We start from the raw sequence: 23816 nt of genomic DNA, 5'->3' as shown, positions 1-23816 counted from the left end.
GAACACGAAATGCTGCCAATAAGCATGCATGTACTGTGTAGAACACTGTACAGTTGTGCGTAAACTGTCGGGTGCAGAAAGCGTAGGTAAGTGATATGTCCTCGTCGAAAGAGCCAAGTTTTAATCAGGTACCATTGGTAATGTTTCACTCTCAGGAAAAATAGTACACTTTTTGCGAATATCTAGCATAATAGCACGGACAAAACGCGGACTTACGATACATTCGCCGCTTTGCTAAAACTCTCAGTCTCAACAGAGCCAGAAAAAAAAACACTAATAGGAAGTCCTCCCTCGGGCCCTCTACCTGACCAAAAAAAAAAAACATTTGCTTATTTTTTATTTCACTCTCCTCACTTCTCTTGCCAGCATCACGCAGTCCCACAGCCGACCAATGACGTCACTCTCTTGTGACGTCATCACGATTGTCGTATGACGTCAGAGCGGCGCCGGAGGCAGCCGCCCGCCGACGGCGTTAGTGGCGTACCAGAGGGTGGGCGACTAGGTCCCATACTTTTCGTCGGTCTCGCACTGTGGCGTCGGGCTGCAGCGCGCGACAGGCAGGATACATCGGGGACCAAGCTGTGTTTGAACAGTGACGTGATACGTTCTCGGGAAGATTTGTGACGGATATTTGTGTGGATATCTGGCGGTGCACAATGTGAATTGTCGCGTGCGTGAGGGAGACGATTGCCAGGAAGAGCTGAATTCCTACGAATTTGTAAGTGCGACCACTTCATTGCTTACTGTCCATATCGAAAGGGTCGTAGTTTCCCACGTTACACAACGACAATGATATCGATACGGGAATATCAAACGATAAAAACCGAAGTCCCGGGTATTTCACAATAGGCGATGTTTATTAAGTGAGATGGTGACGGGCTTTGAGCTATCTTACAAATGCAGCAAACGTCATAGTACCTACCTTAATTTATCACTACCCCATGAATGTTAATTCAAAGTTTTACCGTACCGTAATAACCCGAGACAGGGTTTTAAACCCGCGCCATGCTCCAGTGAGAAAGTGTTTCGAATTCGCCTGTTAAGTTTTGTTTCTTGATATCTTAACCCTATTCCTGGCGGGCTCCGCCGGGACAAGAAACTGGCGGGGGGGGGGCCGATTCGGCCCCCCCCCCTGAGATCTCGAGAACGAAGCAAGATAGCGACAAGCGGTAAACGGCATCGGATACGCACGGTCAAGATCTACAATTTTTACCAAGGTCATTTTCAGGTCAGGTCAAAGATGACGTCACAGGGGTCGAAAAAGTCAAAATGGCGGCGCTGGATATGGAGAGAGTTTTTCTCGAATAACTTTCGAATTAGTCAAGATAGGAACAAACTAAGGGCAGCATCGTGATCCTCTCGTCAATCCGCATCGAATGATATATGTTGACCTCGAAAGGTCAAGGTCAAAGGTTGACCCCAGGTCACGTGACCTCGAGGTCATCATGTATATCATTCGATGCGTCTTGACGAGCTGAACACAATGAGACCATCCACGCGTCTGTATCTTGTTCCTGTACGGAGTTATTGGCCAAAAACCTTGGTGACCTTTGATGACGTCACATGACCTCACAGCTGCCCAACAGCAAAACAGACCTCAAGGTAGTGAAGGTTGATCGTATATGAAGTCATGTATGTTATATGGGGCCATTCCGACCCGTTTTAGTGGTAAAAACAGGGAGTTGATTTTTCCCCCATTGACTTATAATGGGGAGGTCGCGAAACTGACCTGACCTTAGGTCACCGATATCAAAATTCCGAGATATACAAATTGCACATACTGGTACCCTAACTAAAACCTGAAGAGAAGAAATTGATCGGTCAAAAACTCTAGCTCTGGCGTGATTGCAAACTTTTCTGAGGTAGGGTCACCAAACCGCCTCTGGTGACCTGACCTGAGGTCAGATCAACTCAAAATTTTCAGACATGTTGCGTAGAAGCCTTTAAGGAAAAGTCAGAAAATTTGAGCTTCCTAGCTCATTGCGTTTGGGAGAAATAACCAAAAAAAACTCAGGGGGGGGGCTCCTGAGGCCCCCCCCCCCGCCAGGAATAGGGTTAAAGCGTGTTTGGTAAACATTTACAACTTTGATATTCAAAAAAGAAGTGGCTCGGGCGTGGTATGACCTGGATGGGGTGGGTGCAGAGTGACAGACTACAGAGGTTCAGTCACCGCTCGAACGGTCACCCCGGAGGGGTGAGAGATCATTGTTCATTTTGGAACAATCGGTTATCTGGTGGGTGTGACAGTGCAAGGGTGGCACCCACCCCGAACTGCACGTGAAATCCGCGACACAAGATAAAATGGTCTGGAGATTGGCTCTAAATAAATCCCGAGAAGAATATTAGTTGTTCCTTAACCCTATTCCTGGCGGGCTCCGCCGGGACAAGAAACTGGCGGGGGGGGGGCCGATTCGGCCCCCCCTGAGATCTCGAGAACGAAGCAAGATAGCGACAAGCGGTAAACGGCATCGGATACGCACGGCCAAGATCTACAATTTTTACAAAGGTCATTTTCAGGTCAGGTCAAAGATGACGTCACAGGGGTCGAAAAAGTCAAAATGGCGGCACTAGATATGGAGAGTTTTTCTCGAATAACTTTCGAATTAGTCAAGATAGGAACAAACTAAGGGCATCATCGTGATCCTCTCGTCAATCCGCATCGAATGATATATATGTTGACCTCGAAAGGTCAAGGTCAAAGGTTGACCTCAGGTCACGTGACCTCGAGGTCATCATGTATATCATTCGATGCGTCTTGACGAGCTGAACACAATGAGACCATCCACGCGTCTGTATCTTGTTCCTGTACGGAGTTATTGGCCAAAAACCTTTGGTGACCTTTGATGACGTCACATGACCTCAGTCTCACAGCTGCCCAACAGCAAAACAGACCTCAAGGTAGTGAAGGTTGATCGTATATGAAGTCATGTATGGTATATGGGGCCATTCCGACCCGTTTTAGTGGTAAAAACAGGGAGTTGATTTTTCCCCCATTGACTTATAATGGGGAGGTCGCGAAATTGACCTGACCTTAGGTCACCGATATCAAAATTCCGAGATATACAAATTGCACATACTGGTACCCTAACTAAATCCTGAAGAGAAGAAATTGATCGGTCAAAAACTCTAGCTCTGGCGTGATTGCAAACTTTTCTGAGGTAGGGTCACCAAACCGCCTCTGGTGACCTGACCTGAGGTCAGATCAACTCAAAATTTTCAGACATGTTGCGTAGAAGCCTTTTAGGAAAAGCCAGAAAATTTGAGCTTCCTAGCTCAACGCGTTTGGGAGAAATAACCAAAAAACCTCAGGGGGGGCTCCTGAGGCCCCCCCCCCGCCAGGAATAGGGTTAAAACTGAAAAAGGCAACGAAGATACTGTAGCTCCATCCACCGATGGCCAATTTATGTTTTCAGAAGTGAGCCGATTGCTTATAGATCGCTGCCTAGTGCCTAACCACGGTGTTGAACATCGGTCTGGTATTTTGGGAAGGTCATTGGTTGATGATGCCTCCTAATAAACGTTCAACCAACCCTTACACAATGAAAATATGACACAGGCAACCAATTACTTGCAAAACTACCTATAATGACAGCCCAGCAAAGCTCTGGTGCGCACATGCGCACTGTGCATGTCCATGTCATTTTTAACATTGAGGTGTTTACATTCGCTGACGTTTCTACAGAATATTGCCCTTCGCCTGTCACTTTAATCCACTGCACAAGCGTCTGACACAAGGAAACCAGCTCATCTTGAAGGATAGGGGCTTAAGATATGAGGTTTATGAGGGTTAAGGAAAGTCCCAGCTTCGGATTGTTCATCGACCATCTGCATGATTACTAAAAATAGCACGACCTTTCTTATACCGTTGTCAGCTGTGAGCCGCACCGTTCCATGTTCTGGATATCCTTTTTTGTACTCCTGGACTCTAGTTTTAAGTGATAAGCATCTTTCAAAGTTGATCCAATGTGCCCTCCATTTCCCTTTGTTCTCAAGTTTGAACACTTGAAAACGTTTTATTTTAACACGGTGATGATAAAATTTGCAATAAGAATGAATAATGACCTTATGCTCATAACTAAGAAAATCAAAAACAAGATGTGAAAAATTGGATTTGTTGTTGGCTTCCTTCAGTTATGAGCAAAACGCTTGTATTTATCGTTATTACCCTTTGTTCTCCATCATTCTTCCTGTTTTGCAGTTGCATCACGTCCTAACGAACCGACAGGGGAGATGATTGATCGCTACCCGTACCCTCGCGTGATATTGCAGGTCTTTCCAAAGGTCACCCAGACAGCGGAGCGAACAAAGCAGGAGCGCTGTCGTGTCGGCATCGCGTCCACTTCAGGTGGTGCTTTCAGAAGAGCGCTGCTTACCACACACCAAACAGTTGTTGAAGACTTCTTGACAGACACCTCTGATCCTAAGGCCCAGAAAGCTGAAGAAAGTCAGGTTTAGTAGGTGTCAACAAGTATAAACAAGCCTTGTGAAACCTTCGGGGGCTTAGAGCTCAGTGGAATAGTATTACGGAGAGCAAGACTTCAACTGATTTGCAGATTTCATCGTGAAAGTGACTCCGAGACCTGTCATCACAAGAAAGATTCTGCGCTCCGCCGGGAAACCATCGACGAGCAGTGGCGACCTCGAGTGGTTCTAGCCGGACCTGGGAGACATTAATGCTGTGAGATCGGCCAGGATAACTAGAAACTAAGCATCTACAGCACCTCCAACAGCCAGTGACCATTTCTAGCCGAAAAGTCGGAACGATTTCCGAGAAGAACTGATTATAAGTCAAGCGATCTCAGTATGCATCAGTAAACGGTCTCCGGTGCCCTTGGCATCTTGTGCTACTTCTAGCCGACCTAGAACTGTATCGCGACAACAGAAACCATCTGCACAATGACTGCTGACGTCAGCACCAGAACTGATGACGTCACGGTCGAGGCCGCGCCCGACAGCCAATCAGATGCACAGGTGGGTCACGTCATAGGTCCATTAATCGTTTGTGGCATTGTAGGGGGCCGACTGACATATTTCATCAATAGCAGAAATGATAGTTTTTCAGAATTTTATTCGGTTCAGTCGAGAGCATAACTATTTATTATGTAGGTACAATGTCGCAATTTCATCAATACAAAAGGAATAATGATGTAGAAACACGAGTTATGTATGTTCTTGCAACCCATAAAAAACTGACCGAAGAAGGTATACAATTGTAAAAAACGAAGATCAAATTTTTTTTACATGTTTCTTTTCCTCCCTCTCCTCTCTCTCTCTCTCTCTCTCTCTCTCTCTCTCTCTCTCTCTCTCTCTCTCTCTCTCTCTCCTCTCTCTCTCTCCTCTCTCTCTCTCTCTCTCTCTCCCTCTCTCTCTCTCTCCAGATTGCGTTGCTGGTTATCCTGCCCACAGTGGCCGTGGCGGCCGGCTGCTGCCTGCTGCTGGCCCTCTTTCTGTGGCTCAGACGTCGCAGCAGGTCCAGCTCCAAGGAACGGCAGCCGCTGAAGCAGCAGCTGGCAGCTGTCAGACCCGACCATCCCGTGGCGTTCGTTCTGCCGACGGTGAGTAGACAGTAGAACTAGACACGATAGGGATGGAAAAGTGTGTGTGAGGAGGGAAGGATGGAGAAGGATGGATGGACGATAACATTGGGCGTGCAGCGGAACAAATGAGGACGAGCGATCCAATAATTGCCGTAACTTCTACAGAATAACTTTGAAAGATTAGTTACCTTTCATCATTTTTAACTGATTAGTGGATGCTGATATCAATGTTTTTAGCATATTTTAATATCTCACTTTTACATGCATCATAAACGTCGGGTGTGGTGTTGGTGTATGTACCACTTTTCATACATAAAGCCATCGGCAATGATTTCTTATCGAGCATTTTCTCTTGAGTAGGCAGAATATGTAGAGCCCGACAGAACTGAGTAAAACGGGCATAAACAGAGCGGTTATTGAAAAAAACCGTCCCCGTGTGACCTCTGACCTATAAAACACCGGCGCCAGGTGTAGTTGGGCAAAACAACAGAGCTGTTTGTCGCACTCGGGGTTCATGTCCACCGGTGGCCCTGACACAGTGACAGAGCGTGTGTCACGAGTCCTCCAGCCCTCAGGCCTGTCCAGGGACACATCTCCCCTCAACCCAGCCCTGGGCTGGAGGGCAATAATATCACGTCAAGTGTTACCCATAAAAATAAACGCATAATCATAATGCACAATTTCACACCAAACCTGTAACATCAGTCGTGTGTGTCCCAGTAGTGGCGGAACACCTTCAATTAGGGGGGGGGGGGGCACTGACGACTTTTGGTCCTATTCTTTCCATGCAACGCCCATAGGGCTAATGTTAAAATTTCAAAATCAAAGGGGGGCACGGTGCCCCGGTACCTCCCCCCGTTCCGCCGCCTATGGTGGCCCATGAAATGTCAACTCCCAGTAAAATTCGAATCCTGTGTCAAGCAGACAGCGGGGATGGTCAATGGAGTGGCGGAGCATCCAGGTCTCGACGGGCGGTGACATGGGAGTGACTGCCTGCGCTAAGGGGGCTGACTCCACAGGGCCAAGGGGACGAATAGGTCAACGGGGCGGGAGGCCATGTATAGCATGCCAGGCGATAACTTTACTGAGTCAAACGTGAGGGGGGGGGGTGACATGACTGCCGGATCTGTCACCTCGTCATGGACGAAGGTCACGTGCCACGATGACCTTCGGTGGTCCCGTCAGTGGCACAGACATATCCGTCACAAATATCGACCGCTACTTGGCTGGCGAGTCATAACGTGGCCCGACTTTTATACAGTGGTGGGCTTGCCGTATGGGGTTTCATTTCTAGTTTGTATTTATTTATCATAATGGCCTGCATCAGCCTCTATATGCTTGCCTATATTTATCTGAACTAAAAGGCTATCACACAAGGGAAGCGATTCGATGTAAATCACATTTTTTTATTTAAGTTTCTTTGGATTTCTTGCGATTCATTTTCCGTTTTCTAAAACTGTGCTATTTAGCTTCAGTCATTTTCTACATACCTATTCATATTTTTAGTGTTAAGCTCATTTCGAGTCTAAAAAAGGTTCTGATAATTACCAAAAAATTCACAATTAAATACTTACATACCTAAACCTACGCAAAATATCAATTTAAAGGGACCCTCCCACCTTCAAAAAAGTTAATGAATTGGCATGAAAGTGATGTCCCTTGGTTCAGAAAGAGCGAAAACGAATATCTACCAAATTTCACCGAAAAATATTCACTGGTTTTCAAGATATTAGGCTTTTACTTTTGTTTACTTTTTGGGATCTCCCCTGTTACTAGCGACTTTATTTGGAAGCAATAATTTGGCAGCCTTAAAGTGCGGCAGACGTTGCGCGCAAAGCAGCGTATACCACCACGTGTTAACGATGGTTTTAGTCAAAGATTTAAAAATCGTTAGATCTCCGCTGACGTCACAAATTCTAAGGGGGCATTCCAATGCATTAGCCCCTTAGAATTAGAGGTGGCAAAATGTGGACCCGAGGACCCGGTCCAAAGAACCAGTCTGGACCCATATGGGTCCAGACCGGTTCCTGGAAATTTTATGACGGGTCCAACCGGGTCCTACCATAAACTATACATCTTGCACACTACACTATTGCAAAATATGAAGTGCAAGAAGTGAATGTTTCTTTGCACACAGTAGCTCATGGGTATTCCCAGTGGGAAATAGGCTGTTTTACAAGATGCAACTAATGACACCTACAAGTGGTTTGTATTAATTGACTTTTGGGGAACGGGTCCAAATGGTTCCGATTCCAACTAAGACCGGGTCCGACTGGTTCCAGAAATGTCCAGCCGGGTCTGGTTCGAGTCTGGTTCCCAAAATTTTCATCTTTTGCCACCTCTACTTAGAATCCGAAAACTGCAAGTTTGAAATTCCATATCTTCGAATTAAAGCATTTTTCGATGTTGTGAGTGCCCAAACCGGTATTTGCAGGCCATGGCCACCAATTTGGCTATCTCAACTCAAAACTAATGTTAAGGTGGGAGTGTCTCTTTAAGGCTTACTTACGTTGCAAATTTCGCATCACAATCCGGAACACGTCTCAGCATTTTTTTTTTTTGCTGCATAGTACACGCGTAATATGAAGTTTATCTGAAAGCAAAAAAAAAAATCCTTATTAAGCTTTGCAAGTCACAAAAGCGCGAAACTGGACCAAAGTTCAAACTAGAACCAACCAAACTAGGCCAACCTATTCCAACAACAGCAGCACACATGTGCCATTGGCAACTTCACCAAGACTCTCTCCTCTAAGGTCCGCACCTAGGGTACCCAATACTCAGCGTCCGACCAAGTGTTGCTCTGTTCTGTGCCCCAGATTGGCCCGCTCGGCCTTTGAATTGCCGCGGCCCCTCTCCCAGCCTAGTTCGGTTCAGCATTTACCTCCCGAGTCACGCCACCTCCCCCTCTCCCCCTCCCCTTCCCCCGGCATCTGGTGGATTATCGATTGTATCGGGGGAGGGGGTCAGGAGGAGGGGGGGAGGTTTGGGTCAACAGGTGTGAGCCACTGAGGGGGGGGGGGCGCACAGGGGGGGACTCAGCTGCGCGGCAGGTGCTCGCCCGTTGTGCCAGCCGCCCGAGATATTCGCGAAGTTGACAGTTATGCGTTGCCGGTGATCGTCCCACGCAAGATACCTTCAAAGCAGCGTAATGACGTCCGGTTCGGATAATAGAACAGATGCTGACGAATATGGTGGCTGTTGGAACAGAAGGCACACAATTGTAAAAATGACTAGGCAGGTTGTCGAGTCATTCAAGGATGATGGGATTTTCCGAGCTCAATCTTCTTGCTTGTTATCTGCCTACGCAGAACGCACATGTATAGATAGACCAGCCCGTTCGGAATAGGAGGAAAGTCTGAATAAGGAAGGTTTTTTGCGCCGCTATGAATAAATGTTTAATAGTTTTGTTACAAAATTTATATGTTACATAACTTTGCCCAAGTTCACGCTGTTTCGTTGTATTTTAGGCGTAAAACAATCATTTCCTTATAAACTTGTCAAACTATCAGGCAATTCCTTTTTGCCTCTATAGACAATAGTTTGAGAGGAAGCTGACTTTGTCCTAGTTTATCTTCCCAGTCCTGTCATACGGTACCTAATGCGCTCGCCCAAATTCGTGGGTGAGCCCACGTGACCTGACCTGACCTGACCTGACCTGACCCAACCCTCGCAGGTCACCATCAGTGAGACGGGGAGCGAGCCCGTCAGTGATCTCTCGGCTCTGAGTCACTCATCGAGCTCTTCGTCACTGGCGACGATGCATTCGTCCAGGTAGGAAAAGGATGTGAAGGGAGAGAGAGAGAGAGAGAGAGAGAGAGAGAGAGAGAGAGAGAGAGAGAGAGAGAGAGAGAGAGAGAGAGAGAGAGAGAGAGAGAGAGAGAGAGAGAAAGAGGGGGGATGTGGCAGGGAGAGGAAAGAGTAAGTAGGGAGGATGAGGCAAAAGAATAGAGGGGAAGCAAATATTTTATTTGCGCCAAAAAAAATCAAATTGTCTTGCATTTTCCCGTGCAGATATGTCACCCTATGCCGCCCTATCGTACGCTGACCTGACCTGACCTCTGGTGACAGGTCATTCGGGGCGTCCTGGAGAGGGGCCCGGCCGCGGGAGGTGTTTAATCCGGAAACACTGAGCGCAGAGCTCTACGAATATGCCAGGTCAGCAATGGTTGGCGGCTGTAGCTGCCATAGAAACCTTAAATGCTTAGCATCTCCATGGTGGTTACCGGTGAATCTTGCATGTGAAATCCAGGCTCATTGATCGCCCTGATGACTTTGTACGCACTACGCAGTGAATAAGTACATGGCATTGTTAAAGCTGCACATCAGAGAAAATACTAATCGGTTTCTCTATTTGGCTTAGTTTTATTCATTCGTAAATCAACTCATTTTTTTACCCAAACACTGTCGTAAACGAATTATCTATAACATTATGACTGCATTCTACATCGATTTACAATCATCCACTAACGATCCAACGACGTCACTGATTTCAGTCCAGTGACGTCACCAGACACGACGTCCGAGTCGGAGGGGGCCGCGCGCTTCTCCAGCGCCGGATCGCTGGGGTTCTGTCTCAGATATGACGTCAGCAGACAACATCTGACTGTTCGAATTATCGGAGCCCGCCACCTACCGGCCAAAATCAGAAAAGGCTCTGCCGATGCCTATGTCAAGGTGAGGTGAAGTCGTGTGCTGTTTACCAAATATTTTTCATTCCTGTAACGTGCATGCTTTACGAATGCATTGCAATAAACCATAAACTGATTCTTATTACGGCCAAATAATAGTGTTGCTTGAAGCACACGAAAGTAAACAAAAATCCTAGTCCTTAAAAAGCTGAAACTCTGCTTGAGGCTCATGATGAATAAAATTGATATAAGAATAACCAGTAACCTCATAATATAAATCAGAAATAGGAGCCAAAAAGTTATATTTAAAATTATCGAATATTTCGCTCCTGGAGCTTCGTCAGCGATAATTACAGAAAAACATATACGTTTTAAACATGGAACAACAAAGAACACTGCAGAATAAATAGCAAACTCATGCTACACTTCGCAAGGGACCGACATTTTTGGTGAAGTTCGAATAGGTGCAATATGAATGCATGTATATAGTGTACGTATTTACAATATACACGTTTATAGGTACAATAAACAATAGCTTTACATATAAACATAATCGACTACATGTGCATACATTACACATAATATCATCAATTATTCAATTATTCACATGTGATTGTTATTATGTACACTTCACACTATATGTACCCAGAAAAGTTTGTGACGCATTTACATTTTGAATGATGTTCTCTTTATGATTATACAATATATACATATATATAATATACTACACATATATACAGAGGAAGTATTATACAGATATATACAGATGTTGCATGTACAATGCTTACATATATTTACATATATCTATGAGTCATATATCATCTATGTACAAGTGTCACGTACAGTACAGTATATATATGTATGTCTAAGGCTGCAGCCGTGTCAGCGGCCACGAGGTAGTATGGGTGTTAAGTGTAGGTCTCTGGTCTCTGATGTACATGGACTCTTTTATTTTTCTGTCGGGACCATCCTTGGCGCGAGCCAGAATGCTCAGTTTAAGGTTGTTGCATGTCAGAGGGGTGTGTAGGTGTTGGTTTTGATGAGAGCCAAACGGTGTGTCAATGCGTTTGTTGCGTGCATCTCCAAGGTGTTCATTAAATCGTTTCCTTATCGAGCGTCTGCTTTCACCGATGTAAAAGGACTGGCCCTCGGGGCACAAAGAACAATCAATCCTGTAGATGGTGTTTTTGAAGTGGCACTTCCCTGCAAGCCCTGCACAGCATGTGTTGCAGCGCCTGCCTCCACCTGGACAGGCAGGAGGACTGAAGGCTGATTTAATCAGCTTCTGGCCGACAGTCTCGCCGCCTTTCCAGGCCACCTGAAAGGCAATTTCACTGCGCCTCACGATGCCTTGCACTATGTGGCACAATTGATCGTCAACGAATGGCAGAACGAGTGGGGTTTTGTAGGCTCTTACCTGATCGTGCTGACCTCGTGTGCCTGTGTCTGTCCTGTTATGTGTTTTGGTGGCCTCCTGCCGTGCTGTTCCAATCAAACGGCTACCCACGGGCCACACTTCACAGAGCACGGCAGGAGGCCACCAAAACACATAACAGGACAGACACAGGCACACGAGGTCAGCATGATCAGGTAAGAGCCTACAAAACCCCACTCGTTCTGCCATTCGTTGACGATCAATTGTGCCACATAGTGCAAGGCATCGTGAGGCGCAGTGAAATTGCCTTTCAGGTGGCCTGGAAAGGCGGCGAGACTGTCGGCCAGAAGCTGATTAAATCAGCCTTCAGTCCTCCTGCCTGTCCAGGTGGAGGCAGGCGCTGCAACACATGCTGTGCAGGGCTTGCAGGGAAGTGCCACTTCAAAAACACCATCTACAGGATTGATTGTTCTTTGTGCCCCGAGGGCCAGTCCTTTTACATCGGTGAAAGCAGACGCTCGATAAGGAAACGATTTAATGAACACCTTGGAGATGCACGCAACAAACGCGTAGACACACCGTTTGGCTCTCATCAAAACCAACACCTACACACCCCTCTGACATGCAACAACCTTAACCCTATTCCTGGCGGGCTCCGCCGGGACAAGAAACTGGCGGGGGGGGCCGATTCGGCCCCCCCCCTGAGATCTCGAGAACGAAGCAAGATAGCGACAAGCGGTAAACGGCATCGGATACGCACGGCCAAGATCTACAATTTTTACTAAGGTCATTTTCAGGTCAGGTCAAAGATGACGTCACAGGGGTTGAAAAAGTCAAAATGGCGGCGCTAGATATGGAGAGAGTTTTTCTCGAATAACTTTCGAATTAGTCAAGATAGGAACAAACTAAGGGCATCATCGTGATCCTCTCGTCAATCCGCATCGAATGATATATATGTTGACCTCGAAAGGTCAAGGTCAAAGGTTGACCTCAGGTCACGTGACCTCGAGGTCATCATGTATATCATTCGATGCGTCTTGACGAGCTGAACACAATGAGACCATCCACGCGTCTGTATCTTGTTCCTGTACGGATTATTGGCCAAAAACCTTTGGTGACCTTTGATGACGTCACATGACCTCACAGCTGCCCAACAGCAAAACAGACCTCAAGGTAGTGAAGGTTGATCGTATATGAAGTCATGTATGGTATATGGGGCCATTCCGACCCGTTTTAGTGGTAAAAACAGGGAGTTGATTTTTCCCCCATTGACTTATAATGGGGAGGTCGCGAAATTGACCTGACCTTAGGTCACCGATATCAAAATTCCGAGATATACAAATTGCACATACTGGTATCCTAACTAAACCCTGAAGAGAAGAAATTGATCGGTCAAAAACTCTAGCTCTGGCGTGATTGCAAACTTTTCTGAGGTAGGGTCACCAAACCGCCTCTGGTGACCTGACCTGAGGTCAGATCAACTCAAAATTTTCAGACATGTTGCGTAGAAGCCTTTTAGGAAAAGTCAGAAAATTTGAGCTTCCTAGCTCAACGCGTTTGGGAGAAATAACCAAAAAACCTCAGGGGGGGGGGCTCCTGAGGCCCCCCCCCCCCGCCAGGAATAGGGTTAAACTGAGCATTCTGGCTCGCGCCAAGGATGGTCCCGACAGAAAAATAAAAGAGTCCATGTACATCAGAGACCAGAGACCTACACTTAACACCCATACTACCTCGTGGCCGCTGACACGGCTGCAGCCTTAGACATACATATATATACTGTACTGTACGTGACACTTGTACATAGATGATATATGACTCATTGATATATGTAAATATATGTAAGCATTAGAGCACTTCATGGGCCGGATAAATCCGTTATCCACGGATAAATCCGCGGACCGGATAGGATTGGATTCTAAATTTGTTAAAAAAGAACGGATATGGGCGGGCCGGATTTGGGAATTGAAGGTTGAACCCGGATCAAAACGGATCAAAATTTTAACATTCAACATTGAAGTTAAAAATTAACCTAATGTGTTAAGCGGCAGCAGAGGTTTGATTAAAGTAATAGGCATCATTTTATGACACTAAAGTTTCTGGAGTCACTGAAGTTTGCACTTTGCGTGTGGGTGAGTAAAGACTGGGATGTGGATAGTGGGCATGGGGCAGTATTACAATTATGTAATATCTGTTGGGCACTTGTAACTCACTAACTACCACCATACATGCATTTGATGACCTGAACTTCCCTATCTTCTTACTTCTTAGAGAAATTGTGTATTATTATTGAAGGATGATACCTAGTTTACCAATGTGGTGATTTTCATGTGGTTTTAGGTTTATAAGCATGGTTTTTGGAACCATGATGGTCTGTGAGATGTATGGCTGTCTGGTCCCTTAGATTGAATTTGTTAGTCCAGTTTTGGGTGAAACCAGTTATTGGTGAAACGGATTATTACGGATATTTTTTGGAAGTTTGGCTGCAATACGGGCCATGGGTGGGCCGGATTCTGATATTCAAAGAAAGGCGGATAATGGGCGGATCTGGATATGACTTGCCGGATATGGGCCGGGCCGGATCCTAAAAAGCCTATCCGTGAAGTGCTCTAGTAAGCATTGTACATGCAACATCTGTATATATCTGTATAATACTTCCTCTGTATATATGTAGTATATTATATATATGTATATATTGTATAATCATAAAGAGAACATCATTCAAAATGTAAATGCGTCACAAACTTTTCTGGGTACATATAGTGTGAAGTGTACATAATAACAATCACATGTGAATAATTGAATAATTGATGATATTATGTGTAATGTATGCACATGTAGTCGATTATGTTTATATGTAAAGCTATTGTTTATTGTACCTATAAACGTGTATATTGTAAATACGTACACTATATACATGCATTCATATTGTACCTATTCGAACTTCACCAAAAATGTCGGTCCCTTGCGAAGTGTAGCATGAGTTTGCTATTTTTACCACATGCCGAGATATCCCTTTAACATTAGCACGTGCATTTGGGAAATGGCTTCGGCCCGCCTCGGCTAATGTTGAAGGTATTTGGGAAACGATTCGGCCCTAGGGCTTTTTGATTTTCCCAGACAAAATTTTACTGAATATTTTGAGCGGAAGATCCAATTTCAAAGAAGATATTTACGGATTGTGTGTTCACTAACAGCAACAGCAAAAGTAAGTGACTGCGTGTTTACACACTTTTGCTGTCAACGTAATTTAACTAAACAAGGTTATCGTTCCAATGCCAATGTATTTATTGCTGCAGAACATGGTCGGAATAATCATTATTTCTACATAATGCACGCAAAAAACAAACAATTTAAATGCGTGAAGCATCTTAACGTGCCACAATGAAACATTTGATATTGTTTCAGCTGGGATCCAAGACGCGTTTGATTCAGCGTTTCACCCAATCTTTAGTTTTCCTCACGGTTTCCTCACTCCTGCTGGACTCCATATCTTTATTCTAACTTCTGGCGTTTCACCATCTTCATCCTCAGCCTTTTCATTCCTAAATAAGGGGGAAGTAGGAATTTCATCTTTCATACTCAACGCAGCCTAATAATGAAAAATACAAACAAATAATCACGGTGACTATAAATATGAACTTAGTATTAATATAATATTAACACAATATTAAGATTAAAGTGTAAAATATCAAATGAATATGATATTAACTGTTGCGCCGGTACGGCATGTGGTAAATCTCTTCCCAACCTTGGGCTGTGAAAATGCAGTTTTATTCACCTCGGTTTTTTGCTACGGACCTCGTGCCTACCGGCACTCGGTCCTCCGCACAAAAACCTCGGTGAATAAAACGCATTTTCCCAGCCCCGGTCGGGGTATATGTTTTTCTGTAATTATCGCTGACGAAGCTCCAGGAGCGAAATATTCGATAATTTTAAATATAACTTTTTGGCTCCTATTTCTGATTTATATTATGAGGTTACTGGTTATTCTTATATCAATTTTAAAAATCCTAGTCGTTGCAAATTTGGAGTTTGAACCATACCGTCATAATCTAACCCGCGCCCTGGTGGGGTCTGTTTATAACGCGACCTGGTGGGGGGGGGCTATTTTTTGCCCCCCCTCGTATCTCCGAAACTACTTAACGGATCCTCAAAATTCAAACGGCGTTCGAAAGGCCTGTCAAATTTGTCGAGGGAAACCAAATTTCATTGACCTCAGGGTCACCGATGACGTCACAGGTCAGGTCAAAGATGACATGTTTCACCGTTCACGGGTCATCTAGGGAATGCGCTATAACACCGAAGAAAACGCATTTTGTCGAGAATCAGCGATAGGGCGTCAGTTGCCTAGTACATATGTTGCTATAAGAGGTCACTGACAATACCAGGTCAGGTCACAGGTCAGGTCACCAAGGGTCAGAGCCCAGAGGTCAGGTCACATGAACCTAACATTAGGTACTAAGGTTGTGCGATGCATGTTTTATGGCCAATTTTTCATTTCCAACTCAATGGTGTTGGTTATAAGACTATCAGGTACGGCTTAGGTCACTTTCTGGTGAAGGTCAGGTCAAGGTCAGGTCAAGAAAGGTCAAATTTTAAAGTTGATAGTTTTGCATAAAATGGGTATTGATTCGATGCAGCTCGTCACGGGGAGTCTAATGGTGGTCTTTGTTTTGCGCTACGGGGTCTAGAATTGCTAAAAATTGAGTTTGAAAATTTGACGTCATCAATTTTGAACAGTTTTTTCGCTATAACTTCGCCAAAAAATGAGGTATCAATCTCAAATTTGGTATGTGGATAGAAGGCGGTAAGGACTATCATATATATTCCGGTTTTTGCGAAACTCCAAAAACTTTTTGGATTTTTCGGTTATTATATTCAAAAAATCTATTTTTTGATTTTTGGGGGTCAAAATCCAAAAATTTCAAAAATCCGAGATAGCAGTTTTGTAGCCCTGTCAATTTTACATCTTTTATGTCTTTATCGTTTTTCTGTATTTGCAAAGCTATAGGCCTGACAGCTCTTCCCGCGAAACCCTTTTTTTGGTCGAAAACGGCAGAACATGACGTCACTCTGACGTCATTTCCAGCCAACCTATCATAGCCTTTGGAAAAATTTTTGGTCACGATGTGTAAAATTGATGTCCGAGAGGGTACTGAAAGTTTGGTGGCGATCGGCGCAGCGGTTCTGGAGATATATCGAAAAGTCTGGAGGGGGGGCAAAAAATAGCCCCCCCCCACCAGGGCGCGGGCTAATATGAAATTTCATTCAGAGCTCATTGACTGCAAGCATCAGAGCCTGAAAAGAAATGCCTACGTCCTTTTTTCCAAGTGCAGCTTTTACATTTCAATAACTTTTCCCTCTTTCATGCTAAGGTCACCGTGTTACCTGACAAGGCCCAAAAATACACAACGCGCGTGGTACGCAACACACAAGACCCCAGCTTCAACGAGGAGTTTGTATTCGCCTTACGTCGGGCGCACCTCGACAGCATGGCTCTGCGCCTGACCGTGTGCGACTACGACAAGTTCTCTCGGCGGCTGGTGCTGGGTCATGTTCTGTTTCCGCTGAGCACAGCCAACATCAGCAGCAAGCTGACTGACGATGTTGTAACCGGAGAGACGTGGATGCCGTTAGAGGAGCGACTAGCTGAACATGAGGTCAGTTTACAGTTGGAAAAAGTGTGAGATGAGATGGGATGTCAGATTGAGACGGACAAATGTGTGCGAGGGCAGGTGTCCTTTGAGACTAAACTCAGGTGTTTCAGGAAAAAGCTTCTACAAGTGTTCACTTTTTATATACGCAGACTAGCACCTGAATCAAGAATAAAGATGCACAAAAGCGATTCAAAAACAATCCTCCAGTCAGCTGGCAAACAATGATATTGACATATTCCAAATTTGCGCACTAGCAGTGCAATAAAAACCTTCCTTCGGTTTATCATAATGATGAGAATATGTTCATAGCTTTACTTTACACCCGAAAGAAATTGCAATCACAACAACGTGACATTATGAAACACGTCGATAGCATTTTGCTGCCAGCCTGTAATTGAGGAAGGTAATTTATATACATCAGGGAAAATGCATCACATCTTGCTGCCAGCAAGATGTAGTGATAAGTGAATTCAGACTACCTACATAGACTACCTACTACCTACATACAATTCAGACTACCTACATCTACCTACATAAAATACTGCCTCCGCTTGAAAGCTGCCCTCGTTTATACGTTTCTAGCCCGTATATCGTTCAGAACTGCTGCGAGGAGCATGATAAATGTAGGGGAAGTATCATTAGAATATATGACCTTCTCCTCGAAAAATGACAAAATGAATGAAAATGATAATTTATTGATGAATTGATGATATTTCGGTCGCAGACCTTCGTCTAAAGCGAATTCATTAAATCGTTCCACCGTAAATCGTACGAATTAACGATTTCGATTAAGACGATGATCTGCGACCGAAATATCATCAATTCATCTATAAATAATCATTTTCATTCATTTTGTCATTTTCCGAGGAGAAGGTCATATATTCAGTAATGATACTTTCTACGTTTCTAACCCGAGCTGTTTGCGTCTGTCTGTACACCCGCAGCTGGCACACAGCAAGGGTCAGCTGGAGGTGTCGATGTGCTACGTGCCCGACGCAGAGATGATATACGCAGAGGCACTGCGAGCCAGGGACCTGAGGATGCACGACACCGAACTGGGTAAGACGATACAGCGGCGCCGTCATTGCCTGGCATTATCAATTTGAGATACAATGCCTCAGTTAGGGCAGGTAAATTCACTAGTTGATTGAAGAACATATATGTTTTGTATTGACGAGATCCTTTTTACCAGCATTGATCACGTTGACATCACGTTAATTGGTGTACGCAGTTTTAAACACGTCAAGGTTTTATAGAACGAGAGAATAAATGGTTGCAGAGAATAAGTGGTTGAAGCCTTGTTAGCTACCGAGGCATCATTCAACTGACATTGACGTCATGCAAATTGATGGATTTAATTTTGAGCATCCTCAAGTTTAATAAAGAAGAGAGAATAGTCTGGTTATTACATTCTCAGCAATCAGTATTTTCATTTGCCGTTTCTTTCTGCCGCCAGTGTCCATGTTCGTGAAACTCTCGTGGTACGAGAGGAAGCGTCTGGCCCGGACCAAGAAGTCTCGTCCCTGTAAGCACACCAGGGACCCCCAGTTGAGCGAGCGCCTCACTCTGGCGGTACAGAGGAGCTTCCTGTCCGACGTCTGCCTGGTGGTCACCGTCTGCGCCAGAAACAAAATCGGTGAGATATTCAGTGGCCAATAGCAGAATAATTTGTTAATTGCTGTTTGGTGGCCAAGCCCTGAAGCTTTAGCAAACCTAGGTGTAGTGCAAACAGCAATTCCATACATAGAAAGTTATTAGTTACGCTTTACAGCGAGAGCAATCAGTGGTCAATTCAGAGGACAAATATGACACAGAAATCGTTGATTCCACTTAAAGATCAACAATGGACAGTAATAGGGTTGGGACCTATCTGCATGCTCTGTATGTTTTGGTAAAATAAAAAAGCTCAGAATTTTTAATGATTTAATTTAAAATCACTTTGTTAAAAAAATGCCTAGTTAGTTCAGAAATTAATTATTTGTGGCTGAAAACAACTTGCTTCTGATTGGTCGGGCTAATCATGACGTCACATGTAGGTATATAACTGTCTGTATATACATATGGCGCAGTTGAGACATACATTTTCTATGTATTTTCCTATGGTAAATCGGAGTGATTGGTCGTGTTTTCAGTGTCTCTTTATTTTGCGCTGGTATTGCGTGGCTAAGAAGTTTTATCAAGAATGGCATATACTAAAATGTTCCTTTAATAATGGAGCTTCAATATCTGTGAGTTTTATTGGCAAGCGAAAACTGATTTCGCTGCTATTTTATCTGGAAATTACTCATTTTTTTAGGTCAATATTCAAAATATTTTACGGGAACAAGTTGGCACTTTTCTTGATTTTTGCACTCAAATCGCGTGCGATTCAACTGTATTGGAACTTGCAAAGAAGCTTGGTGATTAATTAACTGTGTTGTTATGGCACTGTTTGCAAAGTATGGATAATGAAACTCTGCCAAAGACTTAGCTACATAGCAATGCCTCAAGCACAGATAACAGTAGTACCCATGTACTACCCAACAGTAGTACTACTGTTATCTGTGCCTCAAGTAATACGCAGGAGGAACAGAATTCAGAGTCCGATCGAGAAGAATCGGTGCAAATGCTACGAAGACCAGGCAGCTCTGATACAATAGCTAGTCGTCTCACTACTCTCACTCCATTAGACCAGCTGATTCCTGACAGCACCGACTCGGATGCAAAGATGGAGCTCATCTTCCAAGCCAGAAACCAGTTCTTTGATGGAAGATGTGATGCTGCCTCTCTCTCTGCTTTGTTGGCCACTTTGGACGGGGCGGAGCTCCGCTCCTTGCGTGAGCGGTTATTCGCCTGTCATCCTATGTATCCTATGTATCCTATGTACATGTTTGTATGTCCTATGAATGTTTGTTTTAAAAACGTTGCAGCGGCGCTGGGAACTGCAGTCTTAGATCTGGGTATGTTTGGCATCTGCAACTCTTCATGTACACATTAACCCTATTTCGGACGGGGAGACCTTTCAGGATTTTCTTGTACAATTGCCAAACGCCGCGAGACATTCAGCTCATATTTGGTGACTTTTCCTAAATGCTCATTGCGCACATCTCAGCAAAAAAAAAATGCCGGGTCAGGTCAGGTCAGGTAACCAGAGCGGGTTTGTTGACCCCACCTCAGAAAAGTTTGCAAACACGTCAGAGCTTGAGTTTTTCACGAAGTTATTTCCTCTCATCAAGTCTTCAAAACAGTACCTGCAGTATGTGTCGTTTGTATATCTCAGAATTTTTTATCTGTGACCTGAGGTTACGTCAGAGCCGTGACCTTTACATTGCAAGCCTATGGAAAAGTATTGAAATGCGACCTGCACCTCGAGTAAACGAGTCAAAACCACCCAATTCTTTAAGAATTATGACAAATTATCTTATCTGTAATGATCCAGGTGCCATTTACTGCCAGGGACACCGGAGAGGGTTATCTGAGCCGAGATCATGTGAGGTGATATCTACCATACATCAATGCTCACAATACTTACAATATTGACAATGCTTTTGCTTACAACACTTACAATACTTACGATGAGACCAGCAAGCACTCTGCCGTTACAGTTCTAACTTCTGCTTCGAAAAACGACGTTACACACATTCGCTGCCAGCATAACATGTATTGTTTGACAGTAACAAAATACAATTGACATCTGAACCCCAAACGGACCGCCATCCACTCAAATTTTATAACCCTGACCGGTCAGGGGGCGAATGGAGGTCATTTCCTGGGCATTACACTCAGCCCTTGCACAAAATATCTCACCTCACAGTGATCATTACAACAATAGCACCGACTTGATAGTGGATTTCAAAGTACTTGCATCAGCTCTTCCTGCTATTGCAGACGATCATCTCCTCAGGGTAATGTTGTTCGGGACATGAGCGAAGATCGTTTTCGGAGTTTCATAAGTGCTACTGCAACAGCCTGGCACAAAACAGGACTTGTACGCTCTTCTCTGCACTTTGCCCTTCAGTATATCACAAAAGAATTGTTTAGAATCCATCTTACGCTTCTTTCACAGTCTCCCTTGCCACCGTAGGGCGTAGATAGATTGCTGTTGCTGGTAAGTTAAGGCACGGTAGATAGAAATTACCTCGGTTCTCAACGCCTTAAGTTATTTTCATAAAAAAAGAACAAATAAATGATCAATAAGATGACAGGAATGTAAACATTTTAATCGTAAAGTAGTCCAAATATTGGAATGAGCTTTTGCTTTTCAGCATCCTCCGATTCATCATCTTTATCATTTGAAAATTCGAGGTACATAAAATGTTTACCACGCGCTCATGTTAAGTGGGAATATAGTACACGGCAGACACATCATTTTTTGACACTGAACATTTCATCCGTAAATGTTTTAGCATAATTTAAAGTTAAAAACAGCGCGAATGGCAGAGTGAAGCAAACAACATTTTTCACCCATTGATATAACATGTAATCTGTGGTGCGCCAGATGCGCCATTATTTGTCAACCGCAGAAGGTGACATGTGACGTAACAGCATCAAGAGCATCTTTTTTCAAGAACTTTTCAAAACAAGTTTCCTATCTTTCTTCCCCCATTTCTCTCAGCTTATTGATTTTATGAGGCAATGGTATGCACCATAAATTCTGTGAAAATAGTTTGATCATTTTCATGCATTCTTAAAAAATCGAGTTCCCAACCCCATTGCATACAAAAGCCCAAAGCGTGTTCCCTCGATGAAGCTCACGGAGTTTTTCTTCACTGTGAAGCCTAGTGACCCAGTCTGATCCTCTTTATACGATGAAATTTCCCCGGTTTATGGGCCGGCAATAACCTAGATCAAACAGAACAAAGTCGAAATGTCGGGACGGGGGAAGCTTACAATCAACGTTGTATCTGAGCGGTGAGCAATCTACTGAATTGCCTACACCAGTCATGCTTAGAATCAGTTACTGCCGTTACACAACTCTGTTTACAAGAATTTATTGTCGTGTGTGAAAACCACCTGATAAGAAGGGTTGTATATCAAAATGATTTAGTCCCCTCTTGAAAGCGTGAACAAAGAGCGAGCATCGTTAAAAGCACGGTAGATAACAACTGAAAATGCATGCCACCCTTTGGGATCATAAACATGATCTGCCTTTATGACCCAAAGAAATCAACCCTGACCATCCACCTGAAGCCATCTGAATCATCCAAATCAACCCTGAATCAACCCTGAGGGATCTTCCTCCGACCTGACCCTAGATAACCTTTCCTGACCTGGCCTGACCCCATACGTCAACATGATGTGACCTGCCCAAAAATAAGCCTTCTCCCAAAGGGATCTATAGCATCACCATACACTTGACACGCCCCAGTCTGTAAAAACCCTTTCTGACTTATCCTGACCTGACCTAGCCTGGTATGCCCTTACTTGACCTGATCTGGCATGCCCTTCCATGACCTGACCTGACCTGACTTTTTGCGGCAGGTGTTCGTCACACGCTGGGTCGATGCTGTATCGGTCCCATCACCTACACAACCGGCACCGGACTGCAGCACTGGAATAACATGCTACACTCAACCGGAAAGGCCATCAAGATGTGGCACGACCTCACGTGACCTCGGGTCAGAGGTAGTGACCCTCGGTCAACGGTCGTGACCTAGGGGTAATGGGTCATGACCTTGGGTCAACGGCCGTGACCTTGGGGCAATGGATCGTTATTCGTGATCTTTGGTCAGAGTATTGGCCTTAGGTCAGCGATTCGTGACCTGGGGTCAACGAGACATGACATAGGATTGTTCATCTGTGACCTCCGTTGACCTCATACGTTCGCTGTTGTCCTTATCTGACTTAATGCGACCTGAAACTAGTCTGACTAGTAACAATCTGGCCAGAAGGGACCAGACTTTGGATTGCTTTAATATCACCGCGTCTAATCTGAGACCGATATGTGGCGCCTTTGGATGAGTGAGCTAATGAATGAGCAACGAATGAGTAATGAATGAACGGATGGAAATGAAACAATGAAAGGATTATTGGAGGGCTTACGATGCGTACTAATTGTGAAACCATTCAGAAAGGCTGGCATTAATGAATGTGATAAGACATCCCATGTGCAGGTGAAGGTTTTTGAGACTGCGACCATGCTGCGACAGTTATCTGCAACAGCTGTCTGTGCCAGTATGTGACAGGACTCTCTGATAGTGTCATGACCGTATCATATTTTACCATGTCGCATGCTGTTCATGCAGATATGATAATGATGTGAAAGGTGTAATGGATAAGCCTGTGAAGCAGAGCGTCCATTTGTGCCATCTGCTGAATATATGACACATCCATAATTCACATTAGTTTATGCAAGCACCCTATGAAAGCAAAATTTACTTAATTAACCCTCGCCGGCCGAGGGGGGGGGGCGGGTGCCGCCCCCCCCCATAGGGTTTTTTCGCGATAGCTCCGAACACGCTGGCGATAGAGAGCTGAAACTTGGCATACCTGACCTTTGATCCAAGCCGCATCTTTTGACACCAACCGCATTTTTGGGTCAGGTCAGGTCACTGACCTATGACGTCATAAGTGAACCTCTGCACGGTCTTCAGATGTCGCAACTTCGCAACGCCCTCACTGCCAGAGGAGATGTCACAGG

The 23816-nt window shown here is 44.6% G+C and overlaps 1 protein-coding gene across 1 annotated transcript; it reads left to right on the top strand.

Moving 5' to 3' along the window:
• Positions 1-474: 474 nt before the first annotated feature.
• On the top strand, positions 475-23526 carry LOC122394248 (synaptotagmin-1-like). The gene is made up of 10 exons (XM_043390986.1): positions 475-718; positions 4270-4971; positions 5379-5555; positions 9211-9308; positions 9606-9692; positions 10031-10211; positions 16916-17200; positions 18142-18256; positions 18654-18833; positions 22658-23526. The coding sequence occupies exons 2-10, from the start codon at positions 4897-4899 to the stop codon at positions 22786-22788; spliced, it is 1329 nt and encodes a 442-aa protein (XP_043246921.1). The 5' UTR covers positions 475-718; positions 4270-4896; the 3' UTR covers positions 22789-23526.
• The last annotated feature ends 290 nt before the right edge of the window (positions 23527-23816 follow it).

The sequence above is a fragment of the Amphibalanus amphitrite genome, unplaced genomic scaffold (genome assembly GCF_019059575.1).
Source record: "Amphibalanus amphitrite isolate SeventyFive unplaced genomic scaffold, NRLGWU_Aamphi_draft 000581F_arrow, whole genome shotgun sequence".
Classification (NCBI taxonomy): domain Eukaryota; kingdom Metazoa; phylum Arthropoda; class Thecostraca; order Balanomorpha; family Balanidae; genus Amphibalanus; species Amphibalanus amphitrite.
This window is presented reverse-complemented; position numbering and strand designations above follow the sequence as displayed.